Below are 25,109 nucleotides of genomic sequence, written 5' to 3' on the forward strand. Positions count from 1 at the left end.
CCTGCAGTGCGCCCGAACCATGCATCTCGGGCGCCCGCAGGTTCCACTCTGTCCGCCCGCTGCCTCCCCCCCATCCCATCCTTAAGGGCACGCCACGCCCTGTTCCTATGGGTGCTGCACCCCCCGCCCCTATGGGTGGTTTGCCCAGCCCCTGGGCACACCACCCCAGGTGCTGGAGAGGCTTCCTCCGTCGCTGGGTGGGATCATATTAGCACAACCTTTGCCAACCTGGTGCTATCCCAGATGTTTAGGACTACAACTCCCATTATCCCCAGCCAGCCAGCATAGCCAGTGATCCAGGGATTATAGCAGTTGTGGTCTAATAAAACTGGTCTAAAGTGACAGGGAGGACAAAACCTTTATGTGTTGCTGCAGATTAGTTGAAGGTTTTTTCCAGCTTCTGAGTGGGGGGCCCTGGTGGACTTGAGCCCCCAAATTCTGCCCTTTCCTGCTGTGATCCAGAGAACCGGCCCCACCTGCCTGAACCACCGTGCAAATGAATTATCCCTGGGTTTTGTGTTCGCTGCTGTTATTGTTGCAGAAGGGATGTGCGAGGCTGGCAATGGCTGTGGGTGGGGAGAAGATAAACGAGGAAGAAAATCAGATGCTCTTTGCAAAGCTATATATGGCGAGAACAGCAGCTGATTAAAAGCAGAGGTGGGTGGCCAGCACCGATGCCTCCAGCCCAGTCTTTCTCAGTTATGTATTAGAGAAAGAAGATGCACTTATGCTAATACAACTCAGCTTCCAGCGTGGAATCTCTGCATGTTTTATGCAGCGCATGGAAAGTTTAGTTGAGCAGGCAAGGGAGAAAGGAGGGGGAGGGGTCAGGAGGGCTGGGTCTGCATCAGCCTTTCCCAAACTGTTGCCCTCCAGGTGTTTTGCACCACAACTTCCATCAGCTGGCTGGGGCTGATGGGAGTTATAGTCCAAAACATCTGGAGCAGGGCCATTTGGGAGAGCCTGACCCAAGTCTTTCATCTTAGTTCAAGGAAAAAATAATAAGTAAAGGAAGAATTCCTGGATGCCAAGATCCTTGTTTGGGGTAAGCACTCTTTGGTGTGAGAACCTCAGCAGAGATTAAAAATTGCAAAATATGCAACAAAGTAAAGGATGGAAATAAAGGCTGTTTGACCTTTAAAATATGCCCTTGTGAATTCCAAAACTTCCCTCTTCCCTTATCATGGAAAAATACCAGGTTTGCTAAGTTAAAGATGGTTTACTTACAAATTCTCCTGAAGTCATATTGATGTGCTTTTCCATACAGAGTTCAGAAAAAGTAGCACAGGCAAAAAAAAAAAATTGGCTTAGTTACAGAGTGGTGAAAGTTCTTCAATTATTGGTATAGTGGCTTGTGAGAGCTTAGCCTCTTCACACACTGAGCTCAGGTAGACTGGCAGGGAGACAATAAGCTTGATTACCTGTTGTTGTTTAGTCGTTTAGTCGTGTCCGACTCTTCGTGACCCCCTGGACCAGAGCATGCCAGACACTCCTGTCTTCCACTGCCTCCCACAGTTTGGTCAGACTCATGTTTGTGGCTTCAAGAACACTGTCCAACCATCTCGTCCTCTGTCGTCCCCTTCTCTTTGTGCCCTCCATCTTTCCCAACATCAGGGTCTTTTCCAGGGAGTCTTCTCTTCTCATGAGGTGGCCAAAGTATTGGAGCCTCAGCTTCACGATCTGTCCTTCCAGTGAGCACTCAGGGCTGATTTCCTTCAGAATGGATGCGTTTGATCTTCTTGCAGTTCATGGGACTCTCAAGAGTCTCCTCGAGCACCAGAATTCAAAAGCATCAATTCTTCGGCGATCAGCCTTCTTTATGGTCCGGCTCTCACTTCTATACATCACTACTGGGAAAACCATGGCTTTAACTATACGGACCTTTGTTGGCAAGGTGATGCCTCTGCTTTTGAAGATGCTGTCTAGCTTTGCCATCGTCTTTCTCCTAAGGAGCTTGATTACCTAGTTCCTCCCAAGGTAAGCTAAGCCTGGCAGGACAGCTTACTCTCTGGTCTTAACCCCTTCATGCATTAATTAGACTTAAGCATGGTGGTTCTATAAGGCTGGTTATCCCACATCATCTTTGTTTATTCCACATTTTGAACAGAGGTGAATTGTGTCCATGAAAAACAGAAGGATGGCTGGTGGTGATGAAGTCCTTGTATGCATACATCCTCTTTGCCTGGTGTCCAAGATCTGCCTTGAGTGAATGGCAGGCCATAAACTTAAAACATAATAAAAGCTGGTGGCTTTTCGTTTCGAGGGTCGATGCTTATAACACTGGCAGGGAAGACTCTTTACAACTTGTTTAATTCTGACTGCCTCAGTGTTCCTCCTCCGCTATTGTGTGGCTCCGTTTCCTCATTATCTGTCTTTCGTCAGCCTTGGGACTTCCTTTGCGGCCAGAGAGATTGCCACCTCTTCACCCCCTCTCTGGTAATAAAACTCAAATATTATTGCTAGGAACCGAAGGAGATTTTCAAGTGGCAATAAACTACAGTAATGTTTTATTACCCAAATAGTACAGCTTAAGCCACTGAGTGTATTTTTACCTCTTCTCTGGTTCTGTGGATTTAATGCGATAACATTTTGTGGGATTTGCCACAGAGAGATCTGGGAATTGGCCATGCCAGCTGAGGCTGATGGGAGCTGGAGTCCTGAACCCCTGGGGGGCAGCATGTTGGGCTACCCCACCTTACACCAAGCCTTGGCAAGGCTCTCCACCAGCCAAAGGCTGGGGAGGTCAGTTGACAAGGGACTGGCTGGTCCGGGTAGCATCCAGGAGGATGCTGAGAGGCTCTGCCTTTCCGTCAAATGGCTAGATGAGCACATAGGCATGTGTTTATGCAGAATGAGAAGAGGTTGCTTGAGGGAGGTAATCGAAGCAGATTAATAAGCAATCAGCTGTACTAGAGGCTTAGCAAATATTTTCCTCCTCTGCAGCAATTTCCTACTGAATCCTGGGGTCCTGAAACATGCCAAAGTCATTCACATCATAAAAACACAACAGTAGTCAACTGTACTCAGTTAAAAAAAAAGGAGCAAGTAGCAGTAAAAAATTCCAAAGTCCTGGGAAATATAATTTGTTTAGGGTTCTGGGAAATGTAGCACTGGTAAGGTAGGGAAACTACAATTCCCAGGGTGGTGGTGGGGAATTATTATATATATAATATACTGTAGAACCTCAGTTGTCGAAAGCTTTGGAAGTCGAACGTTTTGGCTTTCGAACACCAACAACCCGGAAGTGAATGCTTCTGTTTTTGAATGTGCCTCAGAAGTCTAATGGCTTCCGAGGCGCATTTCTCCATTTCCAATGGCAATTTTGCCAACTGGCAATTGCACCTCGGTTGTCAAATGTTTTGGAAGTCGAACAGTCTTCTGGAACAAATCACTTCCGACAACCAAGGTTCCACTGTGTATATATGTGTGTGTATATATGTGTGTGTGTGTGTGTGTGTGTGTGTGTGTGTGTGTGTGTATATTGTTATAAATTGGCAGCTTCCAACATATATAAAAACATAACAGAACATTAAACATTTTTAAACTTTCCTATACAGGGCTGCCTTCAGTTGTCTTCTAAAGGCTGTATAGTTACTTATCTCCTTGACATCTGATGAGAGGGTGTTCCACCAGGCGTCTGCCCAGAGGGCCCTCTGCCTGGTTCCCTGCAACTTCACTTCTCGCAGTGAGGGAACTGCCAGAAGGCCCTTGGAGCAGGACCTCAGTGTTCGGGATGAACAACGGGGTTGGAGACGGCCCTTCAGGTATATCCTAAGAGTGAGAACAGTTAAGGAATGGTTGGGTGCACAGTTCCATCTTCAATAGATGATGGATGCTCCCATACCTGGTGCCTGCCTGATTTCAACAGCAAGAAATTTCCACATGGTAGGCACCACAACAGAGAAGGCCTTCCCTCCACCAGACCTCTGCCAGATGAGCCTCTGTCAGTTGTGGCACAGTCAGAAGGACCCATTTTGTAGATTGTGGTGATATTGATTGTGGTCCCTCAACATATACCGGTCCCAAACTGTTTAGTGCTTGATAGACACTTTAAAATTGACTCAGGAGTTTGACTCAGGATGCCAGCTGACTGTTCTTAGCACAGAATGGAAAACAGAGCAGTGGGAAGAGAGTGAGGGAATCCTGAACAGCTTTACTTCACACTGTAACATTTTGCTGCAGGTCCCATTTCTAATAACCGTCGGCTTCTCCCATTCCCAAGAGAGAAATGGATCAGAAGTAAATGTCATCCTTTTGTATTTTCAGCATGTGCTTGGCTCATTTTGTTTCCTCTTTTCTTTTAGGACTGTGTGCAGCTAAATCAATATACGTTGAAAGATGAAATTGGAAAGGTGATTATGTTGTTTCTATCTCCACAGATTTGTTGTGTGAGTATTTGGGCTGAACCTGGAATTTGTACCAGCCCAACACATTTGTGTGAGAATGAAGGTTCTGAAAGGGAAGCTAATAAAGCAACACCCAGATTCGGCCTTCTGGTTCAGAGGCCACCAACCTTCTGGGACCAGGGAGCACATTTCAGATTTTGAGAGAGTGCTGTGGGTGACAGTCACAAAATCACTCCTGGGAAGTGGGTGGCATGACATAATGCAAAATACCCTTGGTGCAATAGCTTTAGTCCTTGTGTTTTGCTTGGTGTGATTGCCTTGTCTGCAGAATCATAGAACTGCAGAGGTGGGAGGGTTCCAAGGGTCATCTGGTCCAACCCCTTGCAATGCAGGAAGGGAATTTGTGTGTGTTTTGATTCGGTTGTTTTGCATTTCCGTAGGGCTCCTATGGGGTTGTGAAGCTGGCATACAATGAAAATGACAACACCTACTATGTGAGTAACAGTCTCTGAGCCGGGGGGTGGCAGTTGACGGCAGTGGGAGTCCTTAAGGAACTCTTCAGCTCCTGTTGCTCTCTTGTTGCTTGTTGCTGCTCTTCAAAGCTCAAAGTTTTCAATCTCGCTGGATTAAAAATGCAACTTTACTTAATCTTTAAGAGGGTAGAATAGAATAAAAAGGTTTGGTACATGTTTTAAAAGCATTGTATGTGAATATTTCATAAACATAAATGTCTCTAAGAAATATTAATCTATTAAGTTTCCAGGTACAGTAGACAAGTTGGCCCTAGCGCTTCTGCTTATTCAGGTTGCCAACTTACTAAAACCATGTTTAAAAATACAAAATGCTTTTTAATGGTGACACGCCGACCCTTTCCTGTGTCATCTTATTGTGTGTGCCTGTGTTGACTTCTCTTGCAGGCAATGAAAGTGCTTTCCAAGAAGAAGCTGATGAGGCAAGCGGGATTCCCACGTAAGTGAGGACTAAAAGAATGTGCTGTCCAAATACTTGCGTTGGCCTTTCCTAAGGCTTTGGGATAGGGAAGGGCAGCACAGTGAATGAGTGAAGTGGGGAGAAAGAAGGGTGGATCCATCTCCCAAGTATTTATGCTAGAAGTACAGTTGTAGATCACCCCCTTTCCATGCAGATCATCCCAGGTTCCATCTCCAGGCAGAGCTGAGACAGTTGAAAACCTGGAGAGCTGCTGTCAGTCAGTGCAGACAGTTCGAAGCTAGATGGGCCAATGTACACAGCAGCTCCCCATAGCCTCCCTTTTGTTAGCGTCTGTCTTGAGCAACAGTGGAGTGCGCCTTTGGGGGTGAAGTCAAAACACTGAGTTAGCAGCACTGAAGTGACCTCCCAGGGGTGTCAGCCTGGGCAGTGTGCATGGAGGTCCTGGACTGCTCAGATGACAAGACCCCCCTCTTGGCCTTGCAGATGTGGTCCAAAGGAAAGCAGAGAAATATATTTGGCACCAGCTTGGCTGCAGGAGTTGCCAGAAGGAGACAGACAAGGCACCATCCAACCGCTTTAGACACTCACACTCTGGATTTGTGGAGCGTTTACCCCTGAGCCTTTTCTTCTCCCAAAGATATCCTGCAAGGCAGCAGAGGTTTAGGATCAGAGTATTCCTTCTCCTAGATGGGTTACCTTCCCAGCTTGATGAGCCTCATCTGCCCTGATAATCTCTGAATGAGATGATTATAGTCAATGTTTTGTTTTTTTATGATGCTGATACTCTCTAGGGCTGGGTGATATATCGATATATTGTCGAAAACCAGTTTGAAGTGCATATCACGATATTGGTTTCATAGTTTTGCACCTGACAATATATAGCTCAAAACTGGTTTCAAGTCCATATCGTGATATTCGTTTCATAATTCTTGACCTGGCAATATATTGTGAATCATGATGTGTGTTGTGCAAAAATCACAGTATGGGAAAAAGCGTGAAGGCAGCCAGTGCCTCTACACAACCCCTGATTTCAGATGTTGTGATATATATGTATATCACAATGTTTAGTAAAGGTAAAGGTACCCCTGCCCGTACGGGCCAGTCTTGACAGACTCTAGGGTTGTGCACTCATCTCACTCTATAGGCCGGGAGCCAGCGCTGTCCACAGACACTTCAGGGTCACGTGGCCAGTGTGACGAAGCTGCTCTGGCGAACCGGCACCAGAGCAGCACACAGAAACGCCGTTTACCTTCCCGCTAGAAGGTACTTCTACTTTCACTTAGGGGTGCTTTCGAACTGCTAGGTGGGCAGGAGCTGGGACTGAACGACGGGAGCTCATCCCGCCGCGGGGATTCGATCCGCCGACCATACGATCGGCAAGTCCTAGGCGCTGAGGTTTTACCCACAGTGCCACCCGCGTCCCAATGATATATCACAATGTTGAAAACCTTACCAGATATCGCCCAGCCCTAGTCCTCACCACGATGTTGTTACAGTAAGTGCCACACTTATAACATTTGCGGGGAGGGGAAGGTGCCTGTACTGAGTACCCCTGAGTACCCCCAAAAACCCAACAACACTGATTATAATGTGCTGTACATGGTGCTGCCCTTGAAGACAGTCCAGAAGCTGCAGTAGTGCAGGATGGGGCCACCAGAAGCATGATTTGGGAGTATCTGCGATGGTTCCCTGCTGTGCTTCTGGGCCCCATTTTGCTCCTGGTGACTTAAAAATCCCTAAACCAAGCATGGCTAATCCTTTGGCCCTCCAGATGTTGCTGGACTGAAACCCCCATCAGCCCCAACAAACATGGCTAGGGATGGTGGGAGTTGCTGTTCAGGTTCCCTATGCCTGCCCTGAATGACTTGGGGCTGAAATATTTGAAAGAGAGCCTGCCCACGTCTTAATATCTCCTCAGGGAGGCTCTTCTCAGCATTTCAGAAATGGGAGGGACACATTATGTTGTGACATGGGAGAGGGGCCTTTGCTATGGTGGTGCCATTCTTCTGCAATGCCCTCTTCGGCACCAATTTTCTTTGCCTTTTGGAGCCAACTGAAACCACAGCTATTTCATTATGTTTTTTGTTGGATGTTGATAGAATTAGCATACTTGCAGAAGGATGAAGTAACTGGGTTATAAAGATAGATCTAGAGATTGTGCTGACTGTTGTTCTATTTTGACTTCCTTAACTGCTCTTCCGGCTTACACAGATTTGTTGGTCCTGTTTTGTGCCCTGGGTTTTTGTCTTTTGTAACCCGCCTTGGGAATCAGTGGGCTAGAAATCAACTATATAAAAACATCCAGCCCCTAGCCTTTTAACAGCACCCCACATGTGCCAGCCCTCCTCACCCTCCAACCCTCCATACGTTTCCTTATTGTCTTCCACAGGCCGTCCTCCTCCTCGTGGTGCCAAGCCCCCTCTGGAAGGCTTCTGCCAACCCAAAGGACCCATTGAGCAGGTCTACCAAGAAATCGCCATCTTGAAAAAACTCGACCACCCAAACGTAGTGAAGTTAGTGGAGGTGAGAATGGTATTGCATCAGAAATGTCAGTGCAGTTCCTGGCGTAAGGGAGGAGGCAGAGTTAGTCATCAGCAGAAGGGGCCAGCCATTTTGATTAATCAAACTGAAGCAGGAATTCAGGGCAAGAATACCTCCACCCCCCCTTATGCAGAACTGGCCAAATTGACATACAAATTACGTGAGAAGGACAATTGTGACTTCAAAGAAGATTGGGAACTTGGACTCCTTGGCAGGTTTTGAATAAACATACACAAATTTATTAATAGAATATATGACAGATAAGGTAATGATACGTACAATTTTTAACATGCAGAGAATAATAAGTGCAAACAAATCAGAGAAGGGAGCTGAGGGAAGTCTCGGGAGGGAGGGAGAGGGAGGGATGGGGAGAGGGGATAAAAAGGGGGGAAATAATGTAACTAACCATATGGATTGGTAACTTGGATTGTTTAATAAAAATATTTTTTTTAAAAAAAAGAATTATGGGACATCAATAACCTTCATCTATCAGGGTATACTGCATTGCTGTTTATAAAGTAAGCTAGTTATGGGAATCTAGATGCATACTCTGTACCTCACTTGTTTTCTCTCCCCCCCCCCCTCTCTGACAGGTGCTAGATGACCCCAGTGAAGACCACCTGTACATGGGTAACCAACTCCTCTTCCCATCCGTTTTGCTATGCACCTCCGAAAGAGGCTCCTTCACTTCCAGTCTGTGCAGGACAGTGCAGAGGCAAGCAGCCTCAATGGCACAAAAGCACTTAAAACGTACCTGAGATAGCTGGTGAAGTCTAGAGCAGCCTTGTATTGAACCACTCACCTGGTTGCCATTGGCGACCAGGAATCCCAATGAGAGAGCTGGCAGAGGAAGCAGGTTGGAGCTACCCATTTCCACTTTGTTTCTGTGCTAGATGGAGAGGAAGGAAAGCCCCTTTCTCCATGGCCAGGATCAAAATTAAAGCTGTATCTGACATCGCCTCCAGATTTCTCATCCCAGATGAGATACATCTGCTGTATTTTCTTTCCCCTTGGTGCAGAAAGGCAGGTGTTTTCTAAGGGTCTAATAACCTTCCTACTTTTATGGCCGCTCAGATGGAAATGGCTCAGCAGCACTGGGAACGCCAGGCAGGTGTTACAATACAGGGTTGGATAAACAGAATATGATGTATAGCCAAGTCCAATAAAATAACCAGCACTGCAGGCCAAGTTGAGGAAAGATAAGCCATGGCTGCTTTATCTCAAATCGATCGCCTTCCATCTTCAAGATGTTTGGAATGATTGAAGATTGTGCAAGGACCGAGGTGTCATTTGGCCAGAAGTGATATGTGATTCTTGCGGTGTGCATCTTAGGTGTTCACAACAGCAGTAGCATAGCGTGGGGGTGCAGCGGGGGCCGGCCGCACCGGGCGCAACATGGGGGGAGTGCGCGCTCGCACTCGCAGCTCTCTGCCCCTACCTGGCTCACTCAGGGTTAGGGGGCGCAAATTACTTGCCTTGACAACCCACGCTACGCCACTGCACAACAGTATCCCATGTGGTGGACAATGCTAGCTTTTTAACTTTTCCCGCAGTTGATTGGACAAATACAGTAAATGTCATATCTTAAAAAAACAAAAATACAGAGAGATAGTAGAGGAGGGGTAGATCGCTCTGTTCTTCTTGGTAGAAGACAAATAAAATAAAAGCCTGCTTAGAACCACAATCCTATGCTTTAATGCAAGACACAGAAACCAGTGGCCAACCTCACAGGAGGATAGTAAATTGTTTTGCACACTAATAATGCATTGCAGAGGGTTGAGCTCTTTGGGTTCCTTGCAACTTGACAATTCTATTATTCCAGTTTTTGCCAGCTCCATTTTCAAAGCTAAACTAAAGATTCTCTAATGGACTAACAACAGCCCTATACATGTGTCTGTGAATGTGCTCCTGTGCTGTAAACATGTGCAGTCTTGGGGGGAGGGTGGGGAGTAAAATACACACTTGTTTGCTGCAACCCTCCATTTTCTTCCCGCTCCTCTTTGTCTAAGCACTGAGTGGGACTTGATGTTAAGAATTGTCCATCCGTGTCTGTAGTACTCAAAGATGTTCGATGCGCTGCCTACACAAGTGGCCACTTCCAGATGGAAGAGAGTCTAAAATAGATCTTGGAGAGCAGTTCAGTATTTTCTCCCTCTGTGCTCCATCTGGTGTTTGTTTCAAGTTAGTTTTTTAAAAAATCAAAGGCTTTATAAAAATTAATTTTTTAAAAAGCATAACTGATTGTTTGGACCATCCTTCCAGGGCAGTCTTCGCCAACTAGGTGCCCTCCAGATGTTTTTGACTACAATAGTTCGACTTGGTCACCAGTTTAAGTGAATTCCTCATCTTTATAATTTTCAACTTGTACAGAAACAAAAAATGTGTGTATTACTTACATCCAGTTATTCCTTCAAGAAACTCGGGGCAACCTAAGATTGATTAATATAAAGGATGGGGACTCTGTGTCCCCCTAAATGATGCTGGACTACAACTCCCATCAGCCTCTGCTGCGTGGGCAATGGTCAGGGATGATGGGAGTTGCACTCCAGCATCATCTGGAGCGCCACATTTTCCCTACCCATGGTTTATATATAATGCCACATCCTAACCGTTGTATATACACTGCTTCATTAGTTACTGTCTGGTTTATGGTAAACCATAGTTTTATCATTGCATCTGAACTGGCAAACCATTGTTTGCACTTGCTCTGCAGAACAGAATCAAACCCTGATTTGCAAGCAGGGTTTGCAGGACAATTGCAAACTACAGTTTAACAGGCCTGTGGTCCTGGTTTGCAAAGGACACACAATCATTTCAATGTAATGGTAAACTTTGGCTTTGCTACCTGCCAGGAGGTATTGCGTTAAGTAAGTTTGTGAGAGGAGAGCAGGATGTATGCAAAGGGCCTCTGCTGATATCACCAGACCCTGATTTGGTACTAGGTGTGAACTGAGCCTTATTTAGCCTCCTCTCCAGACACTGATCAGCCATGACCTCATAAGCTCTCAGAATGTAAGTCTTTCTTTTTGATGCTGTATTTAAAATTTGATATTCTGCTGCCATTTTGCTGCCTGGAGAGTTAATGATTTAAAAGGCAGGGTTGTTCTCTCCTGGTAGTATTCTTTCCTCATAACTAATAACCGGTCTCTTTTGTGTTTCAGTGTTTGAACTTGTGAAGAAAGGGTAAGATTATGATTGTTTATTAATTTATACAGTTCATTGAGATACAGGATGTATTGCAGAGCAAGCGAGAAGCGCTGCGGGGGGGGGGGGGAGAGGCAGTTTGCTGCTCCAAGGACTTTGCAGTCTTGCAGTCTATCCTCTGTCTCACAGAAGCCCCCCACCCTTATCCTCTCCTTTTCAACTTTCCTTGCCTCCTATCTGCAAGAGCTCCCCCCCTCCCTTATTTCCTTCTCCTTCCCCAAATCACTCTGCCTCTAAAGCCTTTCTCTCATCCTAGAACTCTGTAGCTGGGGTGCACTCTGCAGAATTAAGATGGATTTAAATTATGTATTTAAGGCATGTATACACAGTATACCGCTTTTCAGGCACACCTTAAAGCGGTTTTCATATGATTGTTACAACAGTAATCATCATAGCTGTCAACTTTTCCCTTTTCTTGCGAGGAATCCTATTCAGAATAAGGGATTTTCCCTTAAAAAAAGGGAAATGTTGACAGCTATGGTAATCATGGATAAAAAAAGTAATTGTATTAAATTATGCGCCAAAGTGACCAGAATCCTGTGTTGAGAAAACAAAGTCCTGGCCTGCAGCTCCCATCATCTCTGACCATGGGGAGGTAGAGTTCCACAACATCTGAAGGCACAACGTTAGTTATGTACAGTGCTTTTTCTATTTTTTAAAAAATGTTTAGGGGTACTCTCATTTTGACTTAAGAAAACCAGCATTTTATAGTTCAAATCAGGAAAAATAAATACAGTACAGGTAAATGGACAAAAGTACAAAGATCCACAAAATGTTTAGGGGTATGTGTACCCCTGCGTCCCCTCAGAAAAAACCCCCACTGGTTATGTAAATTGGTTGGGTTCATACATGTAAATTTGTCTGTTCCTCCAAAACAGGCATAGGCAAACTCGGCCCTCCAGATGTTTTGGGACTACAACACCCATGATCCCTATCTAACAGGACCTGTGGTCAGGGATGATGGGAATTGTAGTCCCAAAACATCTGTAGAGCCGAGTTTGCCTATGCCTGCTCCAAAAGTTATGCTCGGAAGCCCCACCCCCAGCTCCTGAGGCTCTGCAGATTTAAGAGCTCTGGGTCCCTCAGGCGCTGGGAAGGGATCTTGAACTCGGGACTCACCAGCGTAGGATCTTGCTAGAGGGGGAGACTGCCAGTGTGCTGCACTTCAGTGCCATCTCTGGTCAGAGGCTGGTATTTCAGCTGCCAAGTCTGCAGAAGCCTAGTGACCCCGTGGATTAATAAGGCAGAGACTTTGAGGGGTTCCTCTGCAGTGCTTCCAGGGGACCCCACCTGCTGCCCGAAGGCCCTTGCCCTGTGGAGGGTCTGGCTCATCCTCCACAGACTCTCTACCTGGTTGCAGGTTGGGGCCTCCAGACCTGCCAAAAGTCTTGCGTTTTAGGCCAAATTGTGTTTCACCTTCGCAGGCCTGTGATGGAAGTCCCGAATCTGAAACCTCTGACTGAAGACCAGGCACGCTTCTATTTCCAAGACCTGATCAAAGGCATTGAATATTGTGAGTTCCCTTGGCGATGTTTTAGCAAAATGGCACAGAAGGGAAGGGCACAGAACATTTAATAAATAATAATACTGGGGGCGAGGGAGGGGGCACCCATGTTATGGTCTTTGTTTGTTATTATGGTATGTCTTTTGTGTTTTTATATTGTAAACTGCCCTGTGATCTTCAGGTGAAGGCTGGTGTAGAAATTTAATAAATAATAAATGATAATACTATTAATTTGTGGCTGCAATCAATAGAGCTAAAGCCCAGATAATTTATGTTCAGCTTGAGGGGTTGTGCCTTATGACAGGAGGAACAATGAAACGGCAGTGTGCTTCTGACCATGTGCAGAGTTGCACCCTTTCAGTGCTGCATAACTATCTCAGACTTAGTCACTGTGCTACAGTACCTCTTTTTCCCTAGGCTAGGGATATAATCATTTAAGCCCTCAAATCTCCCTCAATGTTCTATTTATTTTAATTATTTAGAGCATTTTTACCTCACTCTTCAGCCAAATATGCTCCCAGTTTAAATGATACAGATCCTGCCTGAAAGCTTACAATCTAAAATACATGACACAAAAGGAAAGTGGGATGAGGAGGAAAGAGGGAGGGAGCAAATTAACCCCTGAAAACTGAAGAAAGGGAGCAGGTTCTTTGCACCCCTTGAGCCTTCATGCTCTGCCAAATTCATGTCTCATCTGGTCTTTCTCAACAGTGCACTACCAAAAGATAATCCACCGGGATATTAAGCCTTCCAATCTTTTAGTTGGGGAAGATGGTCACATCAAAATAGCCGATTTTGGCGTGAGCAACGAATTCAAAGGGACAGATGCCCTGTTAACCAACACCGTGGGGACCCCAGCGTTCATGGCACCCGAGACCCTCTCAGAGACCAGAAAAATATTTTCTGGAAAGGTATGTTGAGAGAAGAGTGTGTATTTGTATGCTCATTTAGACAACCATGTTCTGTACTATCTGGAAGGAACCAACCAAAAATTAGTTGCCTGAAATGACTCAAAGTCACAGCAAAGATGGCCTAGTGGTTAGAGCAAGGGTGGGGAAGTTGTATCTCAGCAACCTCTGAAAGGCAACAGGTTCCCAACTCCTGGGTTGGAGTGTCAAACTAGGACGGGGGGAACCCACGTTGAAACCTCCATCTGGTCATGGTCTTGTCCATTCACCTCCCTTGCAAGATTGCCGTATGAATAAAATTGGAGGGGGGGGGTGAGTGGAAAAAGCAAGTGTCGTACTCCTGGAGGAATCATAGACTCGGCATCGGTATTGGAGGTCCTCTAACAAATAGATTAAAATACCCCCCCCCCATGGATATTCTGGTTCCAACACTACTAATAGCAATGCCCAGAGAATCACATTTCTATTGCCCCCTGCCAGGCCTGAGGTTCCCTACCCCTGCAGCAGTTCATCTTAAAAGCTTACCATGTTATTTTAAAATAGAAAAGCAATACAGATGTAGAGTTTTTGGAGGGCTCATGTGTCTCATCTCTGCCTTTCTCTCTCTCCCTGTCCCTTCTTCCTAAGGCTTTAGATGTTTGGGCTATGGGGATCACTCTCTACTGCTTCGTCTTTGGGCAGGTAAATGAGCGGCTTCTTTACCTACATTTTGGATTTTAAACATTTTGCTGTTGTTGTTGCTTGTTTGAAACAGGGCCAGAAGTAGTGTTTGGTTGCAGGACGCATGCCCCGCCCCCCCTTTCAGGGGGTCATAAAGCTGAGTAAGATCCAGATGTTAGTAGGGCAGCATAATTAATAAGCCCACACATGTTACTAGTCTGCACAAAGTTTGACCAACCTGCTGAGAAGCTACTGGTATGCCCCACAGAGAAACTTACAGTCTTCAAATAAAAACATCTTGAAGGTCCCAGGCCACAGAGAAGTTAGAATGGCCTCAACTAGAGCCAGGGCTTTTTCAGCTGTGGCTCCGACCTGGTGGAACACTCTGTCCCAAGAGACCAGGGCCCTGCGGGACTTGACATCTTTCCGCAGGGCCTGCAAGACAGAGCTGTTCCGCCAGGCCTTTGGCCAGGGCACAGCCTAACTCCCTCCTTCGGCAATCTTCGCGGAGCTCTGGCCAATGGTGGCCAGTGGCTTGAATTTAATTAATTTTATAATGAATGATTTTAGAGTGTTGTTTGTGCTGTACTTTTGTACTGTTTTATTGTTGTTAGCTGCCCTGAGCCCGGCTTTGGCTGGGGAGGGCGGGATATAAATAAATATTATTATTATTATTATTATTATTATTATTATTATTATTATTATTGGCCTGCATACGCAAGGGGACTGTGGTGGAGGGAAGGCTTCACTTCTGCAGCAAGCAGGGAAACGCAGAATACTGTCTTCTTAGCGGAATAACTTTAAAAAAGGGGGGGGGGTGTTTTGTAGCAGGTGGGTTGGAGGAGAAGAGTCAAAGCTGAGAGATAGGCTTTCCGTTCTCCGTGGCCAGCAGAGAAAGCAAGCAGAGTTGTGGAAGAGGAACGGAGCAATTGGTCCTTCTCCACCAGCCCACTTACTCGCCTCCATGGAATTCCCAGTCGCCTATGGCTACCAGACAAGTTGTTAAATACACAACTGTATTAGGGACCAAACCTAGATGCAAATCTGTGCTCTCCCATGTGGTTTGTTACCTGCATGATTCTCTCTGCAAGACAAAAGGGCAGAGTTTGAAGGGTTTTTTTGTGGGGGTGTTAATTTGGGGAAATGGTATAGGAGAACAGCTGCATGCATGCGCATACACACACTCTGCCACTTGCCTGATCAAATCCTCCGTCAGGTACATGAGAGTGAAGGAAAGTTGGGGGAAAGTGGTATAGTAGCATTATAATGCAGATGGGACCTTAACCTCAGAGCAGGCCAGTCTCACTGACGTGCAAAAGTGTTAGTATAGGGTATTATCTCGGTCAGGACCTCAAGCACATCAACAAGGCCATGCTGGGCTGTTGGGCTTCCCCAGCAGGTGCCAAGATGACACTCAAACATTCGCTAGTGGTCACTAGTTCATAAAGAGACATCAAAATGGTGTTCCTCTCACTCTCTTGGAGATTTTGATTCTCTGTAAAGTGGCTAAATATAAACTGGGCAGTCATTTGGGTTCTGTCACACTCTTAATCAGGAGCTGCAAATCCCTATGGTGTGTGTTCTATCTGTTGGCTGGCCTAAATTTAATAATACATAATAAAACAGAATTCCAGAATAAAACAGGTATACAATAGTGAAGGAAAGGTAGGGGGAAAGGCAAGAGTTTGATGAAAGCTTTATACCACCAGTGTACCTGTCATGGCTGCTCCCCAAAGAATTCTGGGAACTGTAGGCAGGATATCTGATTTCCCTAGTCCTGCCCCCATGCTCACATTTCCATGCTAAATTGATTTTATGTCTGTAATGAGAGATGCTCATTAGGGGGAGAGGGGGAGGAGAATGAGAACATTTTTTGTTGTGAACTGCCCTGGAATCTACACATAAAGGGCAGTATACAAATCAAATAAAATAAATTGATCACATTCTTAGGAGGCAGGGAGACCAAGTTAGCCGTTGCTTTATAATCCCTCATTTTTGTTCTTCCAAGTGCCCTTTTATGGATGAGAGGATTTTGAGTTTGCACAGCAAAATCAAGAGCCAGATGCTGGAATTTCCTGACCAGTGAGTATGCAGAATCACTATGTTTATGACTACCCTAGCCAGGGGTCCACAAACACACTCACCGGTGAGGGTGTTCTGGATTCTAGCAAGCTCTCCCCACCTCTCCTTCTGGACCTGCAGAAGGTCAGGAATCTCTTGGAAGCCACCTGGAACCTTGGAGGTGCTTTGCTGCTTGCCAAGCCATTCCAAGACTTGGTGCGATAGGAACGAGTCTCTGTGTGCCGCCCTTGCCCGGCACATATATAGGGTGAAAGACAACAACTTGCCCCCTCAGTACCTCACAGTTACTCCATTGGGTGGCGGGTGGTGATGGGACATATTCAACAGCAGTAAATTTGGGCTAGTTTCCAGGACTGGCACTCAGGTGCCTCCAACCATGGAGACAGAGCACGGCTGATAGGCTTTAATTACTTTCTCCTCCATGAATTTGTCTAGTTGTTTTAAAGCCACCCAAGTTAGCGGGTGCTGGAGAAGGCTTGCTGAAGAGTTATGATTGAGTTGGAGCTTTATTTTATTTTCTTGACTGATTGATTGAATTTATATACCACCCTGTACCCAGAGGTATACTGATAAAGCAGGAGAAAAGGGCAAAAGTCCTGGGAGAAAAAGTTGGGAGCAGGGATTGGGATGGTGCCTGGGAACCTCACAACTCAGGTGCCGCTTCCCTGGTTGCGTGGGGCACCCTTGTTGTGGTGGCCGATTGAGGCAAATAGGCCACAAGGACATTTTTGGGAAGTGCTAGGAACACAGCCCCTGTTTTTATTCTCTCTCTCCCCCTGCCCCATATCCAGTAAATGAGGTTCTCATTTGTATTTAGGTGGGCATAGCTCAGTGGTAGAGCATCAGCTTTGCATGAAGAAGCTCCTAAATTCAATCTCTGGCACCTCCAGGTAGTTCTAGGAATGTCCCTTGTAGACAATACTGAACTAGATGGGACCAGTGGTCTGACTCCTATACAGCAGGAATGACCAGCTTACTTTCAAACCTGCCTTTCCATCCTTAAGGGCTAGAGACTTATTGTGCATTTGTTTGTTTCAAAAAGAAATGGTGAGAGCAGGCCTGTGCTTGTGAAGCAAACTAACTCCTCCACATGTATTGATATTTCCTCCCCACCCAGGCCAGACATTTCTGATGAACTGAAAGATCTGATCATTCAGATGCTGGACAAGAATCCCGAATCCAGGATCACAGTCCCAGAAATAAAGGTATCCCACAGTCAGTTCACAACATCCAAAGAAGTGTGATGCCCGTAACCTTATATGTCTCAGGTCCTTTTCTTTGGCCTCTCTTTTGTGTTGTTTGCTGTTCTGACATGCTTATCTATGCTACCGTTCCTGGTTGAGGATAATAATCCATTTTACAATGTCTAACCTTCCTTATAGTCCAAAGGTCTCTTAAGGCGGCTTACAAATGGATTTTAAAATTCCCATCATACCTGGACAGTGCCCCGTTTTAAAGGGGGCGCATTTTCCCACCAGAGCTTGTTGGCAGGCTTAAGGTCAAGATGTGGGAGTTTTGCAGGATGGGAAGACAATTTGCATTGGAATTCCACTGCAGGGCAGTGGGGCCTTGATCCTGATTCTTTTCCCCACCCCACTTCCCCAAGCTCCCCCAAGTCAGATAATCAACATGGGCAAAATGGGTTAGATCCTTCAAGCTGCAGTCTAAATCTAACCCACTCCCCCCTGCAAGAAAATAAAAGAAAACATTGACTACTTTTTGTAAAATAAATATATATACGAGTTTTAGTTGCAGAACTTCCAGGTCACATACATCCACACCATATGTTTATGGATTTCCCCAAAGAAACCTGGGAACTGTAGTTTGTTATGGGGACTGTGGATTGTGGCTCTGTGATGGGCAAACTACAGTCCCAGGATTCTTTGGGGTGGAAACCGCATACTTTGAATGTTCATTAAATGTATGGTGTGGATGTGGCTGCTTCATCCAAGCTCTTTCCCCATCAGAGATTAGGAGGGTGACCATTGTTGACAGGGGCTTTTTTCAGGTGGCCCCTAATTGATGGATTCCCACCCCACAAGAGGCCTCCCTAGCTTCTTACTTTCATTCTCCACTAGGAAAAAGGTTAAGATTGTTTTGTTTATGGATGAAGGCTTGTTGCTCAGATGGTAGAGCAGCTGCTTTGCTTGCAGAAGGTTCCAGGTAGAACTGGAAAAGATTCCCTACCTGAAAACCCTGGGAAGCCACAGCCAGTGTCTAATGAGCCAGGTGGTCTGACACATTACAAGGCCCCTTCCCATGCTCCTGTGAATCTGAGGTTAATTCACCCTTGATTCAATTGCCCTTTCGATGCTGAACTGTTCGTGTTACTGGCTGCTTTTTCACCTTCATTTATCTTGCTATTTTTCTTCTGTTATTTCTATACTGTGTTTTCGTTATTAAGCTCTGCATCCATATTTAGTTGGTGGGTAGTTACTTTGAATGCTGTTAAGCCAGCTAAGGTGTGGTGGAAGGATGGAATCTGAAGTACACAAATAAAACGTGGCTTAACAGCATTCAAAACATGGCTAATCCTCAGCAGCAACAGAGATACCCATCTCTGATTTTCCTCAGCTTCTTAAAAATCATGAACCTTTGGGGAGTAAGTTTCACATCAAAGAGGCAAATATCAAGAAAGCCCTGTTCCTCCTAGCTCACCCATCTCATTCTGAGGAGTACCGCTTCTTTCTTTCACTATGCATTTTTATTCTTCCATTTTTTTGAAAGAATACAGAAATTGATAGGTTTTTTTTAAAAAAACAAAAAAACTTTCAAAAATAAAACGTGTTTCTAAAATACAAGACATTTAGTTTTCACCTTGGTATGTCAAATAATTTTATTAAATGAATCAGGGACAATGGGAAGAAGGAATTGTTAGAAATGTCATAACATGCTCAGGCACACAGTTATATTCCTCCTCCATTAAATTGCATGTCAAATACTTAATATTGTTGGTATTTTCCCCCCAGGAAAAGAATCTTGGAGTAGGTGACAGTTCTTCTAAGTAAAGTTGCCAATTTACTTGGAAAAAAGTCATAATATGTATGATTAGAGCAGGGATGGCAAACGTGCGGCCTTCCAAACTCTCATCAGCCCCAGACAGCATAGCCATTGATCAGGGATTATGGGAGTTGCGATCCAACACCATCTGCCGGACCACAGGTTTCTGACCCCTGGATCTGAGGCTATCTTCAATTGCAGTGTGTGTGATACTCTGTTCATAGTTGTGTGTTTAAATATACACAAATGTACCTATACTGAGTTGCTTGTGGTTTCATAAATCTCTCTTTCTTTTTTTAAAAAAGCTTTTTCATAATACAATAAAAGAAAAGAAACTAATCTAAATAAAAACAAAAACAGAGAAAGAAACAGAAAAGAAAACACGGACCCCTCTCTTAAAAGTAGCTCCCTAATCCTTGTCTCACACAGAAAGTAATGGAATCATATAATTCTATGATTCTATGACCCTCCCAGCTCTCACAATGGGGGAATTTTCCCCTCCCTATCAAGTTTTAAAATTACAACTTGGCTGGTATTTCTCATCTCACTTTTTCCTTTGGGTTGTTCTTGTTCCAGTAAACAATATAAAGTTGCTGCATCTCAGAGAGGAAATCTTAACGTGTATTTTCTCTCTCCTGGTCATCTACAGTCAGTTAATTTATTCATTCTCATTATCTGCCAGGCTTCCCATAATCATCCATCTTTGTTGGGACATGAGTTGCATTTCCAGTACTTTGCCTTTAGGACTCTGGCAGTGAGCAATAAATTTCCAACTAGGTCTTCATGTCTCCTATTCACATTAATTTTTAAATATCCCAAAAGATAACAAGTTTAGTTTTAGTGGTTTTATGGTATCCAATTATTTCTCTAATGCTTTTTGGAATAAGCTGCCAGTACTTTTATGATCTTATATAGCTCTCTGCCAAGGATTTCCAACCACCTGGAGGAAGTTGTGGAAGGAGGCAATTCTTGAGCTATCTCCTTTTTATTGTGCATTCATGATGATTTGTGCTCATGATGCTCTCAGGCATAATTGTGCACCTGCATATGTTTCGGGGAAGCTATACTGAGTGTTTTCCACTTGGTGCATGTCCTGTAATTCCGGCTGAAATCCTGTCACTTTTCATACCACAAATGGTATGTTCTGTCCCACTTTTGTTGTGTTGTGCTGCAAGATCTCCCCCTCCAGATTGCAGTAATGTGGAACCACTGGGGAAGCATTGCAGAACAACTAAGAAAGCAAGAGGATGTGTGGATGGACCTGTATAAATCCACCACCAATTCACTCTTACTGTGTGAGTGGCATGTTGCAGAACCTGCAAAAATGACAGGCGCCGCTAGCCTGCTTGGGTCAGGACCAACACTTTGCCTTGTGCCTGGAAACTTGCCAGCGTTAACTCTGGAAACCAAATTCTATAAGAATGTGGGCCTGATCCTGTGTGGCTGTTATGATCTAGTCCAGTATCCTGTTTCCCACACTGGCCAAGCAGATGCCCTTGGGAAGCCCACAAATGAGACCTGAGGATAGTAGCCCCCTCCCCTCCCCTCTGTTCTTGAGTTGCTGATACTCAAAGACAGGCTGTCTCTGAGCCTGCAAGCTGGAAAGACCCACTGTGGGTGGTAACAATGGCTAGCCGAAACCTTCATGAATTCGTCTAGCCCAGTTGAGATCCACTTACAGGGTCATAGCCCTATCTAAGGTGGGTTGCAAAAGCAGCATTACCACCATACAAATATATGGTTGAAAATAATGAAGGCAGGGGTCACAAAATGCATGTTTGAGTTAAAGGTGGGTTCCGGGCCTGAAATGGTTGGAGACATCTGAATTCATAGCTATCACCACAACTTGTGGTAGTTTTTAATGCTTTGTGTGGTATCGTCTGTCTGTCTGTCTGTCTGTCCATCCATCCATCTTCTTGCATTTATTTAATGTTCCTTCCTTCTGTCATGATACCCACGTTGGTGTTCATCTGGTACTCATCCAGGTCTGATTAGCCCCAGACCTGTTTGCCTTCAGCATGATGGTGGCCTTGGGAGCCTTGTTGTGAGTGTGTGAAGAAGTTCTTATTTTGACAGTCCTGAATTTCCCGCCCTTTGCCTTCCTTGGCTCACCCCCGATTCTAGTATTCTTGGGCTGAATTCTGTTATACTTACTCTTACTCTCTTTACCCCCTCTCAACCAGAAAGCCCCGTTCTAACCAGCCCCTGGATGGTTTTGGGCTTCCTTTTTCTACACCTTCTCCTTTTGACACCCCAAATGTACACTGTGTGCCAAGTGTGTCCACACCACTGATTGGTATGAGGGCATTGTATGTGTTCCCCAGAGCCGGTTCCAGTTGACAACCCTTCCGCTATGCTATGGACCAGTTCCAGTTGCCAAATGCGCTTCAGAGGCCCTGACAGCCTATTACAAGAAATTCAATCTAGAAGCTACCATGGTGTGTATCAAACTGCAGTCTTAGCTGGGAATTGTTTTGTGGTAGCTGGATTTCCGAGGGATTCCCCACCCCCACCCCCATGACAAGTGCAAAGGATGCTTCCTCCATTTTCATAATCTTATTTTAAAATAAAGTTTCATAGTGCTGACTCCTTTGTCCTTCCAGGTCCAGGGGAAGTGTGTTTCTCTTAAATTGTTCCCTCTTCCCCCCAAAATGAAACAATTATTGGCTTCTGCCTAGCTTTTTATCTTTTTACAAGAAGAGTCTCTGGGTCACCAAATCATAGGGCTTCCCTCCTCTCCAGCTGTGAAATCAAGGCAAAGTGTGGTGTTTCTCCCCCTTCTCTCAAACAAGGTGCACCCCTGGGTCACCAAGAACGGGGTGGAACCATTGCCGACAGAGGACGAGAACTGCACGCTCATAGAAGTGACCGAAGAAGAGGTTGAGAATTCGGTCAAGCACATCCCAAGCTTGGCCACTGTGGTGAGTGAGACCCAAGTGCTGCTTGTGTGTTGGATATGCTAGATTCAAAAGGGCACGTCTAACCAACCTATTTTTAAAATCTGCTCCAAGTGCCAGCGAGCCTTATTGGCTGAATTTGCAGGTCACAGTGCACCAGGTGTGGATAACTTTTAGCCCTCCTGTTTTGCCAAACTACAACTTCCACCAGCCCAAGCAAGCATGACCACGGGCTACGGATGATGGGAGTTGAAGTTCAGCAAAATGGGGAGGGCCGCAAGGTTCTTCATACCCTGCTGTATGCTATAACCCTAGGATGGCTAACCTTTTGAGGGCTGAGGGTCACATTGACCCTTCTTTCTCACGCTTCCCAAAGCAGAAGCTTCTTTTCCCCTTTGTTCCCCCCCCAACCCCTGCTCCCAAATATGCTGTCGCTGTGGGAAGGGGGTGTGCACAGCTGCAGGGAGTGAGGAACAGAGATAATTTATTTGGGGACTTTCTCCCCTTTGTTTTCCTCCCTGCTGGTGGTGACAGGAAGGCTTGTGCAGCCCCCCCCCCAGTGCTGATTCTTTCAACCTCTGACCCGTATGCACTAGGTGGGAGAAGCAATTTGCACTGAATGGAAACCACGTCCCCTCCTTGAGCAAGGAAGTTGGGGACGCACCTTGTTCCAGCAAAGGAGAAATAGGGAGCCCCCTTTAAGCTCCCAATAGTTTTTTAACACTTGGCTTTTACCAAGCCCCCACCTGACTTGTGTGGGGTATCTGGCATAGGTTGAGTGGGGGGTGGCTTCCCCAAAAGGCCTGGTGGTCAAGTTTGGCCTATAGGCCAAAGGGTCTCCTTGACTGATGCAGAATGAGGAATAATAATAATAATAATAATAATAATAATTAATAATAATAATAATAATAATTAATAATAATAATAATTTTTATTTATACCCCGCCCTCCCTGGCCAGAGCCGGGCTTAGGGCAGCTAACACCAGTAAAAATTACAGTAAAAACATAATAGGGGGTGTGGGGAAGCCAATTTAAAATACAGGTTAAAATGCAAAATGTATTGCATTTTTAAGCCAAACTTCAATGTTTGCAGGCATTATAGCAAATTACAAAATTTAGCATATTTTAATTATTTAGACTGTATTTGTTGTACATCATTGATCAAGATGCAGAATGAGGAGGAATACTGGACAGTGTCACTTCAGATTGTGGGGAGGGGGTCCATGTTTCTGAGTCCTCCTCCTCCTCCTGCATGTAGTTTGCTAGTACAACACGGGAAAATCTATGCGTAGCCTTTGCCTCGAATGAGCTAGTTTTAAAAAGCCTGTCTCCTTGCATTAAGTTAACACATCAGAAAGAAATTTCATGTAGTCCTTTCCCTGAGGTGCTAGCCTACTGGACACAGTCAACCCCTGGCACCCCTCAGATGTCTTGGGATTGTAGTCCAAACTGTCTGGAGGGTGCCACGTTGATGAAGGCGGCACCATATAAATACAGAAATACCGGTAATAGTAAAACAATCACAATCTTCTCTTTCAGATCCTGGTAAAATCAATGATCAGGAAAAGATCTTTTGGGAACCCGTTTGAGGGGAGTAGAAGAGAAGAGCGATCCCTTTCTGCGCCAGGGAATCTGTTGACGTAAGTCTCTGATGCAGGAGCCTTGAGATGTGGAGAAGGGCAAGTTTTCCAAATGTGCTGTGGAGAATTTTCATGGGGAATTTCCCTGGAAGTTAGGGGTGCTCAACAATGCCTAAAATACAGGCCCAACCATGCCATTAAACAAACTTGAGGTATCTGTCTGAGCAGAAGACAGCAGGTTCAGATTTATTTAATGGAATATTAATTGTGTTTTACTGTAGGGAGTGTGGAAGGACAACTTTGCTTCTCTTGGAAACTTTGCACTTTGGCTTTTGGATGATGCTTTTTTGCTGCTCCAGCTCAGGCAGCAAACTATTTTGAGCCAGCCTTGTCAATAAAAGATGGCATTGGCTGTCTTCCCCTTCAGTGTGCAGCCATAGTAAAACATGGGAGGTTATGATCTGAGGTGCTCACCTCATGTAGAAAAATGGCTGAGTCTCGTGACATGCCTGTCCAGGAACCTGTGTGAACTACAGCTGTTCACCAGAACATAATTTTTATAAATATATATATTTTTGTATATGCCACCCATTGTGGAAAAGTGTTCCTGAATTGAAAAGCTTTTACTTGGTGTCTGAAAGCATGGGCAGGGGGCTTTCCAAATTTTTTGAGGCAAGGTTTTCCATAAGCATGGTGCCCAGGCAGAGAGGGCCCTGTCCTCATGTCCACCAGCTACATCTCAGATTCAGGTAAAGACACATAACAGGAGCACCTGTGAAGGAAAAGGCGAAAGGGCAAGGGCTTATTGAGCTTGAAATGGACCACTGGAAGACTTTGGTGTTTAACACACTGGTGGCTTGAACCCACCACTGGAAGGTGGGTCTCTCCGGCAGCACCACCAGCTTTGGGAAAGGCAGGAGTAGGGTTGTTGTTGTTGTTGTTGTTGTTGTTGTTGTTGTTGTTTTAAGAGGTGGAGAAAAGCAATGCAAAAGAAGATGGGCTTGCTTTACTTTTAAGAACTTCTGAACAAAAGGGAATTGTGAGGGGTGGCTGCTGGTCACAGAGTGTGATGTTGGAGGCAGCAGTTTCCCAAAAGTGCAGTGGCTGAGCTGTCTACTTTTGTAGCTTTCTATTCACAGACGCAGGTGGCGCTGTGGGTTAAACCACAGAGCCTAGGACTTGCCGATCAGAAGGTTGGCTGTTTCGAATCCCCGTGACGGGGTGAGCTCCCATTGCTCGGTCCCAGCTCCTGCCAACCTAGCAGTTCGAAAGCGTGCCAAAAAGTGCAAGTAGCTTAGTAGGTACTGCTATGGCAAGAAGGTAAATGGCATTTCCGTGCCCTGCTCTGGTTTTGGTGTTTCATTGTGCCAGAAGCGGCTTAGTCATGCTGGCCACATGACCTGGAAAAACTGTCTGCAGAGCGGACAAACGCGTTT

The 25,109-nt window shown here is 45.3% G+C and overlaps 1 protein-coding gene across 10 annotated transcripts in view; it reads left to right on the forward strand.

The window, feature by feature from the left end:
* CAMKK2 (calcium/calmodulin dependent protein kinase kinase 2) overlaps window positions 1–25,109 on the forward strand; it is a 52,771-nt gene that overhangs the window by 19,642 nt on the left and 8,020 nt on the right. For 7 of the 10 annotated variants that reach the window (XM_081842257.1, XM_081842259.1, XM_081842258.1 and 4 more), the window contains exons 3-16: window positions 4,305–4,352; window positions 4,787–4,840; window positions 5,264–5,315; window positions 7,687–7,820; window positions 8,432–8,468; window positions 11,000–11,021; window positions 12,467–12,555; window positions 13,258–13,457; window positions 14,082–14,135; window positions 16,123–16,196; window positions 17,314–17,401; window positions 21,521–21,634; window positions 21,989–22,117; window positions 23,633–23,733. In XM_081842257.1, the coding sequence (XP_081698383.1) occupies window positions 4,305–4,352; window positions 4,787–4,840; window positions 5,264–5,315; window positions 7,687–7,820; window positions 8,432–8,468; window positions 11,000–11,021; window positions 12,467–12,555; window positions 13,258–13,457; window positions 14,082–14,135; window positions 16,123–16,196; window positions 17,314–17,401; window positions 21,521–21,634; window positions 21,989–22,117; window positions 23,633–23,733 (1,196 nt within the window). The remainder of the gene's footprint in view (window positions 1–4,304; window positions 4,353–4,786; window positions 4,841–5,263; window positions 5,316–7,686; window positions 7,821–8,431; window positions 8,469–10,999; window positions 11,022–12,466; window positions 12,556–13,257; window positions 13,458–14,081; window positions 14,136–16,122; window positions 16,197–17,313; window positions 17,402–21,520; window positions 21,635–21,988; window positions 22,118–23,632; window positions 23,734–25,109) is intronic. The other 3 variants (XM_081842263.1, XM_081842264.1, XM_081842256.1) reach the window with 1 other exon arrangement.

The sequence above is a fragment of the Podarcis erhardii genome, assembly GCF_964252035.2.
Source record: "Podarcis erhardii genome assembly, chromosome: 15".
Taxonomy (NCBI): Eukaryota; Metazoa; Chordata; class Lepidosauria; order Squamata; family Lacertidae; genus Podarcis; species Podarcis erhardii.